The 12,277-nt window shown below is 39.9% G+C and overlaps 3 protein-coding genes across 4 annotated transcripts; all 3 read left to right on the top strand.

Annotated features, from left to right (window-relative positions):
• Positions 1-3,732: 3,732 nt before the first annotated feature.
• On the top strand, positions 3,733-6,094 carry LOC137733146 (O-Glycosyl hydrolases family 17 protein). The gene is made up of 4 exons (XM_068472306.2): positions 3,733-3,987; positions 4,150-5,126; positions 5,223-5,544; positions 5,850-6,094. Exons 1-4 carry the CDS (start codon positions 3,912-3,914, stop codon positions 5,870-5,872), a joined length of 1,398 nt encoding a protein of 465 aa, XP_068328407.2. The 5' UTR covers positions 3,733-3,911; the 3' UTR covers positions 5,873-6,094.
• Positions 6,095-6,474: 380 nt separating this feature from the next.
• Positions 6,475-9,636, top strand: LOC137733901 (acyl-CoA-binding domain-containing protein 1). 2 transcript variants are annotated; one of them, XM_068473117.2, is made up of 6 exons: positions 6,475-7,221; positions 7,486-7,591; positions 7,708-7,811; positions 7,941-8,032; positions 8,867-8,964; positions 9,080-9,636. In XM_068473117.2, the coding sequence occupies exons 1-6, from the start codon at positions 6,731-6,733 to the stop codon at positions 9,257-9,259; spliced, it is 1,071 nt and encodes a 356-aa protein (XP_068329218.1). In that variant the 5' UTR covers positions 6,475-6,730; the 3' UTR covers positions 9,260-9,636. The 2 variants fall into 2 exon arrangements, with proteins under 2 accessions (XP_068329218.1, XP_068329219.1); XM_068473118.2 differs by having other exon boundaries at positions 6,476-7,221; positions 7,711-7,811.
• Positions 9,637-10,039: 403 nt separating this feature from the next.
• On the top strand, positions 10,040-12,156 carry LOC137733162 (uncharacterized). Its single transcript, XM_068472322.2, has 6 exons — positions 10,040-10,624; positions 10,904-11,006; positions 11,096-11,161; positions 11,282-11,437; positions 11,568-11,664; positions 11,752-12,156. Exons 1-6 carry the CDS (start codon positions 10,096-10,098, stop codon positions 11,878-11,880), a joined length of 1,080 nt encoding a protein of 359 aa, XP_068328423.2. The 5' UTR covers positions 10,040-10,095; the 3' UTR covers positions 11,881-12,156.
• Positions 12,157-12,277: the final 121 nt, after the last annotated feature.

Below are 12,277 nucleotides of genomic sequence, written 5' to 3'. Positions count from 1 at the left end.
GTCCCCTCACGTGTGGCGAATTTTCACGCCAACACGTGGACAACAAAAATGGGATGAGGTGGAGCACATGTGGCCGTTCGGGTTCACACATGAGACAATCTGCTCTGATAGCATGAAGAAATTTGGTTCCACCATAAAACAAATTGGTAATATAGAGAGTAGTTCAACTTACTTATTAGACCATGTACAAAATCTCTCCTCCCATTAATGTGAAAGTCATTCGGAATGACGTCTGCATTTTGAAGAATTTAGAAGTGGAATGAGGATTCTCTTTTGATCCTCTTTGTGAGGATTCCGAGGATCATCTAATCACGTCCGTTCATCGTATATCGTGCGGTCATAAATTATGTAAAAATTTTTATTAAAAATTGAATATAAATAGTACCTAACGAAAATTGATCGTACGATATACGATGAACGAATTTGGTTGGAGAATCTCTCGATCCTTTCAAAGATCCTCATTCTTAAAAATGTAACATCATAATAATTAAGTTTTGGTGGTTGGGGTTTGGAGCATTACAAGTTTGAATTGAATTATTAGCAACCATTCCCATATGTTGCATGCAGAGATGTAGTGAGAAGTACGTACCAACCATTCCAAAACCTGCCATCTACAATTCCTCCTCTCTAGCTAGCTAGCTGCATGTCGCATCCATGCAACAGCAGCAGCACCACCCTTTTAACGGACTGTCAATATTGAATTAAAACGACAAACACATGCTCCCCAAGTGCCCACCGCCTTTCCTTCCTCCATGATCATATGCTTGCCAACAAACTGATTCCATTAGCCTAAACCCTAACTACGCAACAATTAATTAATTAAGCTAGTCATGAACAACGGCTCCAAATTAATTAATAGTACCATACCATCGAGATGACAAGAGATCGTGGGGTAGCTTTCACTTGATCAGGAGAATTTAGGTGGAACGAGTTTATCCTCAGCGTGGGTTTTGAACCACTTCTATGTGAAGAAAGTCTTACACTTGGTATTTTATTAGTTATTGAGAACACCACAGTAACGGTTAACCTGTTTCATAGAAGTTTTTCTCGTCGATTTGAGTTCTAGCTGTACGCATGCAGTGGAGTGGGTCCTGACTCCTGATTAAACTACTGTAACTATAGAGTACAGTATTACCGTGATTTCACTCCCACCAAATCACTTCCCATACTTATAAGTTATGACCTTCTATATATAGAACAGCCCTACATTGAAGGGATATTACAAGAACCATATGCTTGCTTATTCAGTTGAGTGACAGTTGTCTCTGTGTGTGTGTGTGAGAGAGAGAGAGAGAGAGAGAGAGAGAGAGAGAGAGAGAGAGAGACAGAGAGTTTTATGGGATTAATCCTCTTTGTAATGGTTCTTGCTCAAATGAGTATTCCAGCCACAGTTTGCCTGCAGCTTGCATATATATATATATATATATATAGCACTGGTGCTTCTGCAATTCTGAGATGCTCATTTGAGCAAGCAGCGTTACAAGAGGAATATTTTTGCAGTATGATCATCAAAGTAAAACTGCCGTTTCAGCACCAAAAGGAGGTCTTGATTGCTAGCTAGTTCATCAATCTTAATTATATACAGTTAAGTATTACTGATTTTCTACTTTCTCTTGCTAGTTAATTAATTAATACGCATATATTATCTTAATTTGCTCATTTAGATCATATTAAGATCACCTAGCTAGCTTAATAATAGATTAGCTAAGAAGTAATGTTTGGAAGATCATAGATGAACTTAATTATCTTGCCTGGTGGATCTTAATTTCTTAATTAATACTATTGTTCATATACAAACTACCAATATAGAACTTGAATCAATACTTTGTATTCAGCACAATATACTGAATCACTGATATAGAATTACATCGATTATATGTACATTAATTTCCTGCGTATATTAGCTTTCAAATTGTGGTTAATAGAAGGCGGTGTTCCTTTTTGTAATTCAAATCGCCAGCAAAGGTATATCACAGATCTCGTTCAAATAACTTAATTTGTAAATAACTTCTTTTTTTTTTTTTTTTTTGAATAATTGACTCTAATTTACCGTAATATTGTTCCATTATAGATTAACCTTGTTGTGATGTTCATATTTCTGAATTTGAATCCTCTCCGGACCTTAGTGTTCAGAGCATAATGACCAGGTAATTCAGGTCCTTGGTTTGTGTGAGGTGAGCCAGCGAAAGTTAATAGAGATGGTCGGATTCAATTTGAGTAGTCTCGTCCTTGGCCTTCGGACAGTGAAATCCGAAGAGGATCTCTAGCCCATATTTCTTCGCTTTTGTAATTAAAGCTCCTCAAGGAAAATTAATTAAGAAAGAAGAGAGATTGAAAAAGACAGGTGATCGATGTGCAGCGCCAGTGCCAGCTCCATCTACCCTATTGTTCTTTACTCTGTATATCTTCTCGCTAATGACTGAATGCAAGTCTGTACTGATCCAAGAATTTAACCCTCTTGTACACCAGCAAACCCTATCTTAGTATGCTGGGCTACCTAGCCTTACATAATTTCGTGGACATATGACCCATACATGCCTAGCTACCGGGAATGTGAAATCACTACCCTTAGTAATTCGTTAGAGAATACTAAAGTTGCATGCAGAGGGAGAAAACGAGAATAGTAGAGTTACATGCAAAGGGAGAAAACGAGAATGTGAAATCACTACCCTTAGTAATTCGTTAGAGAATACCAATAACATAGACAAAAAAAAGGAAAAAGGGTTATCCGATCCCGTCTAATTGTACGTGAAACACCATTTGATTTGGAGCACGTACATTTTCCTCAATCGGCAATCCGATCATGTGTATGCACTGGCCATTCCCTCCCAAATTTTACAGGTGCAAACAAAATTTCTATGCCAGATGTGCTAATTAAGCTGCTAGCTAACTTAACCATGATCCTTAAGATCCATCGATGTTATAGTCGCATTCTAGTAATTTTTACTTAAGCTACTATTCCATCTAAGTTTTTAACATTAGACTTTGCATATCTGTGCTTAGCTAAATTGGCTAAAGCAATGTGCTAGTATGCTTCAACCTCTGCATCCAAGTTCGAGTTTCCCGTCCCATAATTTAGATCAATTAGCTTAATGCAAGGATTCCATCGTTTGTGAAAAAGATATATTACACTTCGAATTAATTAATTTATTTATTTGGGACTGCAAGCATCATTCAGTTGTTCATCATGACAAGTAAAGGTAAATTCCCCCAAGCGATTATCCAATTAAATTAAGATCGACTCAGCAGTACTTAATCAACTTTAGCTACTAACAAAAGCTTGAATTTCAGATATCAATCCCTTGCTTATTACTTTCATAACAGCATATATTCACATCTTTTATCACTTTGTTTGATTGGTAAGTACTTAATTAACACCGAGTTCAACAAAAAATTAAACAAAAATTATTCCTGATTTGCAATCTATATAAAATAAGAAAAAGAAATGATGAAACAGAGAATCAAATTGAATTGAGATCCAATCTTGATCTTTGCATCCGACACCACGGATCGAGAAATTCAGACCACTCAATTTCAATCATACTGCTCTTATTAGGCCATCTCACTTGACTATTCCACAAAAATCCAAAGATTTGAACGATTCATATCTCTTTCTTTCTCTTGAACAGTTTTGATCTCTCGATACGTGGCCTCCGGATACAAAAATCCAGAGTGGATCTCATTCCAATCAAATTATCTAATTGCGGGCGGTGTTTTAAAAGTAGGCTCAAAAAGGTAAAAGCTCTCTCAAGACATGTACACTTAACCCTCGGCTGCAAGAAACCGTACTCTCCCAAGTCCCAACTCCAACGCAAAGAATCCAAAAGTGACTTCTTCAAAACCGGCACACCAGCAGCACCCTTGCATCAATATGCACAACAGCACTCCAAAACACATCACTACTCTTACTCATGGGAAATTTTGTTCTCAATTTTGCGTCGTCTCGAAGATGCATTTTGCTCCTCCTCGTCTCAATCTTCGTTCAAGGTACGCATAATCTCCAACCCTCATACCATCTATCAGAAGCTGAAGTAGTTAAGAGCGTTTACTCTATGCAAGCGAGGTCATGTGTTCTAGTATATCTTTTCCCTTATTATCGCTTACGCTAATAAAAGTCTTGTTTTTCTGTTCTTTGCTTTTTGTTGATAGGAGGGGAAGGATCTATAGGAGTGAACTATGGCACGATGGCGAATGACCTTCCTCCGCCGGCCAAAGTCGCCCACTTCCTTCTGGAATCCACCATTATCAACCGTGTTAGGCTCTTTGACACCAACCCCGACATACTCCGAGCCTTTGCTCACACCGGCATCGCTGTCACAATTACTATCCCAAATGACCAAATCCCCCACCTCACCAAGATACGCTCCGCCCAACAGTGGCTTAAAACCAACGTCCAGCCTCATATCCCAGCCACCAACATTGTCCGAATTTTAGTAGGCAACGAAGTATTATCCACCACAAACAAGTTGTTCATTTCTGGCCTTGTCCCTGCCATGCAAGCCCTCCACAATGCACTAGTAGATGCGTCCTGGGACCGCCAAATTAAGGTCTCCACCCCACATTCTCTAGGCATTCTCTCCAGCTCAACCCCACCTTCCTCCGGCAAATTTAGACAAGGCTACGATATCCATGTCCTTAAACCTTTACTCACTTTCTTGCAATCCACCAATTCTCCTTTCATGGTGAACCCGTATCCGTATTTCGGATACTCCCCCGAAACGCTTGATTTCGCGCTTTTCCGGCCAAATCCCGGTGTGCTTGACGGGAATACTAAAATGCTGTACACCAACATGTTGGATGCACAATTAGATGCTGTTTTTTCAGCCATGAAACTTGTGGGCTTTGAGGACCTTGAGATTGTTATTGCCGAAACGGGTTGGCCCTCTCAGGGTGATCCGGCCCAAGTTGGGGTTGACGCACAGAGTGCCGAGGATTACAATCGAAATCTCATTCAACACGTGACATCAGGCTATGGCACCCCGTTAATGCCAAACCGAACTTTTGAGACCTTCGTATTTTCCTTGTTCAATGAAAATCTCAAGTCCGGCCCAACACCTGAGAGGAATTTCGGGCTTTTTCGACCCGACATGACGCCGACCTACAACGTCGGAATCCTTCGGCACACGGTAGCTGCCGCCGCAAATAATCACCCTAAAACATTCCCCTTCTTGATATTATTATTATGTATGTGCTTGATTGGTTTGTGGACTTGGATTTAACAGGCTAGTTCGACTACACCTAAGAACTCAGGCCCAGGCCCAGTCCCAGTGTTGGCACCGGCGAGCCCGCCGCGACCACACGGCGGGAAATTGTGGTGCTTGCCCAAGAAAGGGGCCGACCCGGAGGCGCTGCAGAAGAATATTGATTATGTTTGTGGGCTGGGATTGAATTGTGGGCCAATCAAACAAGGTGGGCCGTGCTTTATGCCCAACACAGTTAGAGCCCATGCAGCGTATGCCATGAATGTCTACTTTCAAGCAATGGGAAGGAAGGATTCTGATTGTGGTTTTGAACAGACTGGCGCCATCACTGCCGTCGATCCAAGTCAGTTTCATGCAAACCCTTTTTCGTTTTTGTGTAGAACAATTTGGATCCTATACAGACTTTACTGTCTGAAACTTAAGGATTTTGGTTTGTGTAAAAGATAGATCGGAGTTTTTGGTTTGTGTGAGATGGTCAAGTGAAATAAGTTAATGGGGACGGTCAGATTCAATTTAAGTGATTTAGATCACTTGGTCCTTAGGCTCCGGACACCGAGATCAGAAAATGATTTTTGTTCTGTATAGAATAGTAATTAGCTAATTGATCATTGTTTGATTTACTAATTAATCTTTTTTTTTTGTTGGCAGGCTATGGAAAGTGCAAGTATTGATGATGAAGAATGTTGCAATGGAGGAGAAGACCCATAGATTATAAACTGTTACCAATCCTTTCTTTTTGGACATAAAAAGATATTAGCGATTGGTGTTTTGTATGGACATGTAGTATAAATAAGATAAGTATTTAGACAAAAAAAAAAAAATGGTGAATTCCTAATGTAGCATCAACAATGTGTAATATTAAGGGAATTATACGAATGTTATCTGAATTTTCATGCTATGTTCGTCAAATTTTACATGAATCAAAAATTAAAATAATGTGTAACATGAATTGAAAATTTATTATAATGGTAACCTCCAACTAACTTTATTTTGTTGGTTGTTGAACAAGTTGCATGTGTTTTAGCCTATGTTGCACAGACACTTTAAAACTTCGAACTATCGGAGGGCCACCTGGATGTGCCGACACGCCCGGACACAGTTTGGACATGGTTAACGGTATGAGCAAGGTCAGGATACGGCAAGGGCCTTTTATGTAATATAAAAAATATTTTTTATATGTAACTCATGTACATTGATATTATTTATTTTTTATTAATATTTTATCAAATGCAACTCATGTACTAAAACTTAATAGATACACACAACAAAAATTCAGCTAAGTTGGGTATAAGCAAATTAATTATTAATTAAACTAAAATTTAATGAGTGAGCTCGCACCTAACTGTATTTGTCCGCGGAGGACCCGATGATTGTCTCCTATGCGGTGCGCTCTGATCTCCGGGGCGTAAAACACCATCTCCCTCTCTCTCTCTCTAAAACTCCAATCTTTTTCTGTCTCTTTCTCTTTCTAGTTCCCCGATTTCTAGGGTTTGGGGTTGGGGTTTAGGATTTTACGCAGAGAAGAAACAATGGGCGGAGAGTGGCAGCAGCTCCTCCAATCGATAATCCTCGGACTCATTTTCTCCTACCTCCTCGCCAAGCTCATCGCCATAGTCATCTCCTTCAAGGAAGAGAATCTCAGCCTCACTCGCGCTCGCGCTGCCGCCCCCGCCGACACCAATCCGCCGCCGCTCAAATCCGAGCCCCGCGACGACCAGCTTCGCTCCGCCGATTTGAGCTCCGCGGCAATTGAGGCCGAATCGGTCGTCGCCGAGCACGGCAGCGTCAGGAACGATAGCAGCGAAGCTGACAGTGACGATGACTGGGAAGGCGTGGAGAGTACGGAATTGGACGAGCTGTTCAGCGCGGCGACGGCGTTTGTCGCGGCGGCTGCGGTGGATCGACAGAAGGTGTCGAGTGATGCGCAGTTGAAGCTTTATGGGCTTTACAAGATTGCTACTGAGGGACCCTGCAGCGCGCCGCAGCCATCTGCTCTGAAAATGACTGCTCGCGCGAAATGGTATTTGCTCTGCCATTTCTTTATACCGAAAACTTACTTGAAAGATTTGGGTTTATTTATATGGATTTTATTTTCAGCTTGATAGGGATGGGTAATGTGTTTCTTGGATTGATTTTGGTTAATATCATGATTAGATGGATGGAATTTTGCCCTAATTGTAATGTTTTTACTGGGTAATTGGTGAATTAGGGTTGATTAAACTGTGTATCTTACTTTAGTGGCTTGCTGTGTTTTTGAATCTGTTCGCTCGGTGATTTCTTATAGGCAAGCTTGGCAGAAATTGGGTGCTATGCCTCCTGAAGATGCTATGGAGAAGTACATTGATATTGTCACAGAGCTTTATCCTAATTGGGCAGCAGGTCTGACTGTGGTGAGTCTTTATTCTTTTGTTTTCGACTTTATTTTAGTCCTGCCAGACAGCAATACTTACTTTCTGTTGGGTTTTCTCTGCTGGTTTCTTTCTGTCTATTGACATATGATTACTAGAAGAGCAGAGGTGGAGAAGGTAGTGCATCTGGTAATGATTCTAAAGGACCAATGGGACCGGTTTTCAGCACCTTTGTTTACGAGGAAGAATCTGAAAAGGATTTGTAAGTTTCTTAGGACTGCTAAGCATGGGAGGGTTAATATTTACACATTGTTGTCGATTAGTAGATATCATGTCTTGGAAATAAATAAAAAGTAATGCTAACGTAAGGTGTTTTGTTTTTATTTTTCAGAAAGATGGATGCTATTCATGCCTTTGCGAGAGAAGGAGAAGTGGATAATTTGCTTAAATGCATTGAAAGTGGCGTTTCGGTGGATCAGAAAGGTCTGTTTTCTTCCATCTGCCTCTTTAATAGGTTCATTAAGTTTCAACTGACGTTATCGTAATTGTTGTATTCCATTAATACTTCCATAACCATGAAGTCATGTATACTTTCTTTCTTTATGGGTTGTTAACAGACTAAGGTTGCTCATAAACTAGGCCCAGCTTCATAGAAGCTCCTTTCCTTGTTAAATCTCAGCTTTTTAGAGGTTATTTCCTTGATAAATGAGCTATAATTCAAGCTTAATATCCAAGTTTGGATGCATAAAACAAAGTTTGAACAACAGTGGATTGGACCCTTTAGGATTGTGATCATGTAAGATAGGTAAATACGTTTTATGCTATGGTCAACATGCTTAAGTATAAACTTTGATAACACATAGGATAAAGTTCAAACTAACATCATTAAGGCATGTAGAAACGAGGAAGCCTCCAATTTCAGTATTGTTGTTAACATGCTTATATATGTTTGGAAATCAGCACAGAAATTGTAAAAGCTTGAAAAGGCTAGGCCAAAAAGCTGTGATACCCCAAGTTTGACTTCAAATTGAGCCGGGTGCATATCTCTATTAACCTAGCCTTTATTGCTTGTTCCTCACATAAATAGCACACCGCATGTTTCTTTCGTTGGATGCATGTACATGCCTTAATTGTTTTTTTTGTGGCATGTATTCTCTCCTCACACAGAAAAGTGTTTGGTCTATTTTTATTGGTGGTCTATCATGCTACCCTTTATTTTATATTAGGATGTTGAAGGGAATTTCTTGTGCTCAAACTTTTTATGTGCTTGTATAATGCTGGTATTGCCGTAAAACAGTTTACGTGCACTGATTGCAGATAGTGAGGGAAGGACCCCATTGCATTGGGCTGTGGATCGTGGGCACCTGAACATGACAGAGCTGCTAGTTAGCAAGAATGCCAATGTTAATGAAAAGGTAGATTAAAAGATAAACATTTACTTACGGTAGCAAAATTCGTTAAGTTTTTCCGAATCCCACCCCATCCCCGTTGTCATGCCATCCTAAAATTCTGTTCTTTTGGTCTTGAAAGGACAATGAGGGGCAAACCGCATTGCATTACGCTGTTATGTGTGATAGAGAAGGCATTGCTGAATTTCTTGTGAAGCAAAATGCAGACACAAGTGCAAAGGACAACGATGGCAACTCTCCCTGTGATGTCTGCGAGTCAAACTGGCCTTGGTTTCAGGGTGCAAAGCAGAAGAGTCACTGACCGACCGTCGTTTATTTGAAACATTAACGGGGGATGTATATTCCTAATCTGTTCGTCTTTTCAAGAGATTTGAAAATAGAGCAGTATGTTGTGTATGTACGTAGTTTCTACCTCGTCGTTGTGTAACATTCTTTCGTTGGGTTACTCGTCTCCCCTATCGTAGAAGTGCAAAGAAAGGTTTAACTCCCTGGGTTTAACTGGCACAATATAATGCATATCGAGGGCCTACATTTTGCCATCGATCTAATGTTTTTTTATTTTTTTGTTTTGTTTTGTTTTAATATATATGAATTGCTGTCCTAATTACTATGTAAAGACCGTTTTATGTTCTTTATATAGCACAATAAAATCGCTGCAATGCTACGTAGCTTTTAGTACTACGGGTTTTTTAATTGTTAGATTTGATTTCCGAAACTGTCTGATTTTATATTTTCACTTTCAGCTATTCGGTCTCCGTACCATTCAATGCTATGAGGTTACCAATTTAATTGTTACAAGTCCAACTATGACAAAATAGTCCACACGGTAGTCCAGTACCATCAAATAATTGCTCGAGTGCATCCGTTAGTTACTACAAACATGAAAACCTTAAATAAACCTGGACAGAGAGACAGACACCTGCCGAGGTTTTGCTAAATTGGAACAATTAAAGATGTCCCCCACCCGATCTCTGACAATAAAAGCAAAGGTGCTACATTACATCATATGTACCTCCCAATTTTAACGGTCACTAACCGTTTCTGCACCACCCAAATTATTCAGTTGGTCGTAGGCTGCTTATCATCACCACCTTCCCCCCCATGCTTTGGCTTCTTCTTCTTCTTTGATGCCAAACAATGGCGAAGGCAGTGGTCTACGCGCTACTTGCCACCGCCTTTATCTTTCTCCTCGTCATGCTTCCCTCCAAACACCGTGGCCCCAACCACCCCCACCCCCACCTTGGCCTCAACCGACGTCTTGGCTACGCGGGTCACGCCCCCATTTTCGACCCTCTGGCAGCCAAGATGGAGTGGTACGCCAAGGAAAGTGGTGGATTCAGAGGGGAAACGAATAGTCGCGTGGGGTTGTCGGAACACAACAACAATCCCATGATGAATGCGAGTGAGGTGGAGGAAATGCATGAATATCTCGGCGATGAGGGAAAGTTGAACCTCACGTTGAGGCTGATTACTTTGTTCCCGTTGATAGACCAGGCGCCAAAAGACGGGTTGATTAACTCTAATGAGCTCGAGGATTGGGTCATGAAACAAACCGTGGAGAGGTTGAATTATAGGACGCAGAAAGAAGTGGAATCGTATGACAAAGATGGTGATGGAACAATTTCTTTCATGGAGTATCTGCCCAAGTTTTCCATACAGGACCTAGGTATTTAACTACGTACTTATTTCTTTATAAGTTTATGTGTGTGTGAATGTACGTAGAGATTCTTTCTGCAGGATGTACTTATTTCTTTATAAGTACGTAGAGATTCTTTCTGCAGGACGTACGTATTGTCTTGAGGAAAGACATGACGTGTTGGAAAAACTTCTATTCAATTTCCTTCAACTTTGATCACGTGGGGGGTGTGGAGATACGTAGAAAAGACATTTGTTTTAGAGCTTTGAACAGTTTAGGTTTTAAGTATCTCGAATTCTGGTGAAACAGAGATAAACGGAATGGAGCACGGTGAAGCTGGATGGTGGAAGCAGCAGTTTGATAATGCAGATGCTGATAAGAATGGATTACTTAACTTCAATGAATTTAAAGAGTAAATTCCCTTCATTCCCATATTACTGTGGCAAAAAATATACGATTTGCGAGTTCTGGTTCAACAGAAATCTCCATTTTTTGTTGCAGTTTGTTGCACCCAGAAGACAGTAACAACGAAGAAATTCACAAATGGCTGTTGAGGGAAAAAATGAAGTACATTTTCTCACATATCTTCTCTGTCTTTCACACTAAACATATTAATGCCTTAATATATTTTCTGAATAATTTGATGCAAAGGAACGGATTAACGAAATGTCTGCTTATAATTTACAGGCGGATGGATCAGGATAACGATGGCAAACTGAATTTCCACGAGTTTTTACACAACGCTTATGATAATTACAAGACTTACGTTGAATTTGAAAGGGGCGGGAAAAATGTACCCACACCGGAAGAGAAATTTGCAGAACTTGATGTGAACAAGAACAAGTATGCATGCATACCTTGAACTTAAAGCTAACACATTTTTTGACCTAATTTTTTTTCCTTCCTTTGCTGGCCAATATTATAGTTTAGAGGACTTTACTAATCTTTTTCGAAATCGAAAAATGTTTGACAGACGCTTGGAAGTGGAAGAATTGAACCCAATGCTGCATTACATTCACCCAGGAGAATTTTCCTATGCTAAATATTATGCAAGCTTTCTGATGTCGGAGGTTAGTAATGTTTCAATTTGGGTACTCCTATGTATGAGACATGTTGATATGAATTTGAAATGAAATGCGTGACATCGTTCGATTCAGGCGGATGATAACAAAGATAGAAAATTAACGCTCGAGGAGATGCTCGATCATGACTATGTTTTCTATAGCACAGTATATGATGACGGCATCAACGAAGATTTTGATGCGGATTTTCACGACGAATTCTGAAGCTTGATGCTCCCGAGAAATGAATTTTTCGATTAATTTTGGCGGAAGCTTATCCTAATTGTGTATTTATTTTGTCATTTGAAAAATACAGCAAAATAAAATATTTTGCTTTCATTAGGTTGAGCATTGACTCAAAAAGTAGTGGTGCGTAACTGGTATATACTTAGGATAGAAAATAGAGCGTTGTGTGAAAGGGTTTTACTAATTAGGAACGTTGTTTGTTGGAAGCAAATAGAAGGAAATTACATGAACAATTCAGTTAGTTTCCTCTTCATATTCTCTCAGAACTGCTTTTTGTAGAATCGCTTGACTGTTATTTTCTCCTAAGAGATAAAAGAAGCGTAACGTGTCTGTCTCTTTGCATCAAAGTTTTAAACAAACAACGTGCCAAACCTCC

Source organism: Pyrus communis, chromosome 7, assembly GCF_041283825.1.
Source record: "Pyrus communis isolate YQ-2024b chromosome 7, ASM4128382v1, whole genome shotgun sequence".
Lineage (NCBI taxonomy): Eukaryota > Viridiplantae > Streptophyta > Magnoliopsida > Rosales > Rosaceae > Pyrus > Pyrus communis.
This window is presented reverse-complemented; position numbering and strand designations above follow the sequence as displayed.

Excerpts from the sequence above, each read along its gene's own strand:
- LOC137733162 (XM_068472322.2), top strand. The coding sequence starts at position 10,096 with ATGGCGAAGGCAGTGGTCTACGCGCTACTTGCCACCGCCTTTATCTTT. Across the intron at positions 10,625-10,903 it reads GTTTTCCATACAGGACCTAG|AGATAAACGGAATGGAGCAC; the intron begins GTATTTAACTAC and ends CTGGTGAAACAG. Across the intron at positions 11,438-11,567 it reads CTTGATGTGAACAAGAACAA|ACGCTTGGAAGTGGAAGAAT; the intron begins GTATGCATGCAT and ends AATGTTTGACAG.
- LOC137733146 (XM_068472306.2), top strand. The coding sequence starts at position 3,912 with ATGGGAAATTTTGTTCTCAATTTTGCGTCGTCTCGAAGATGCATTTTG. Across the intron at positions 3,988-4,149 it reads CGTCTCAATCTTCGTTCAAG|GAGGGGAAGGATCTATAGGA; the intron begins GTACGCATAATC and ends TTTTGTTGATAG. Across the intron at positions 5,127-5,222 it reads TCGGAATCCTTCGGCACACG|GCTAGTTCGACTACACCTAA; the intron begins GTAGCTGCCGCC and ends TGGATTTAACAG.
- LOC137733901 (XM_068473117.2), top strand. The coding sequence starts at position 6,731 with ATGGGCGGAGAGTGGCAGCAGCTCCTCCAATCGATAATCCTCGGACTC. Across the intron at positions 7,592-7,707 it reads GGGCAGCAGGTCTGACTGTG|AAGAGCAGAGGTGGAGAAGG; the intron begins GTGAGTCTTTAT and ends TATGATTACTAG. Across the intron at positions 8,965-9,079 it reads ATGCCAATGTTAATGAAAAG|GACAATGAGGGGCAAACCGC; the intron begins GTAGATTAAAAG and ends TGGTCTTGAAAG.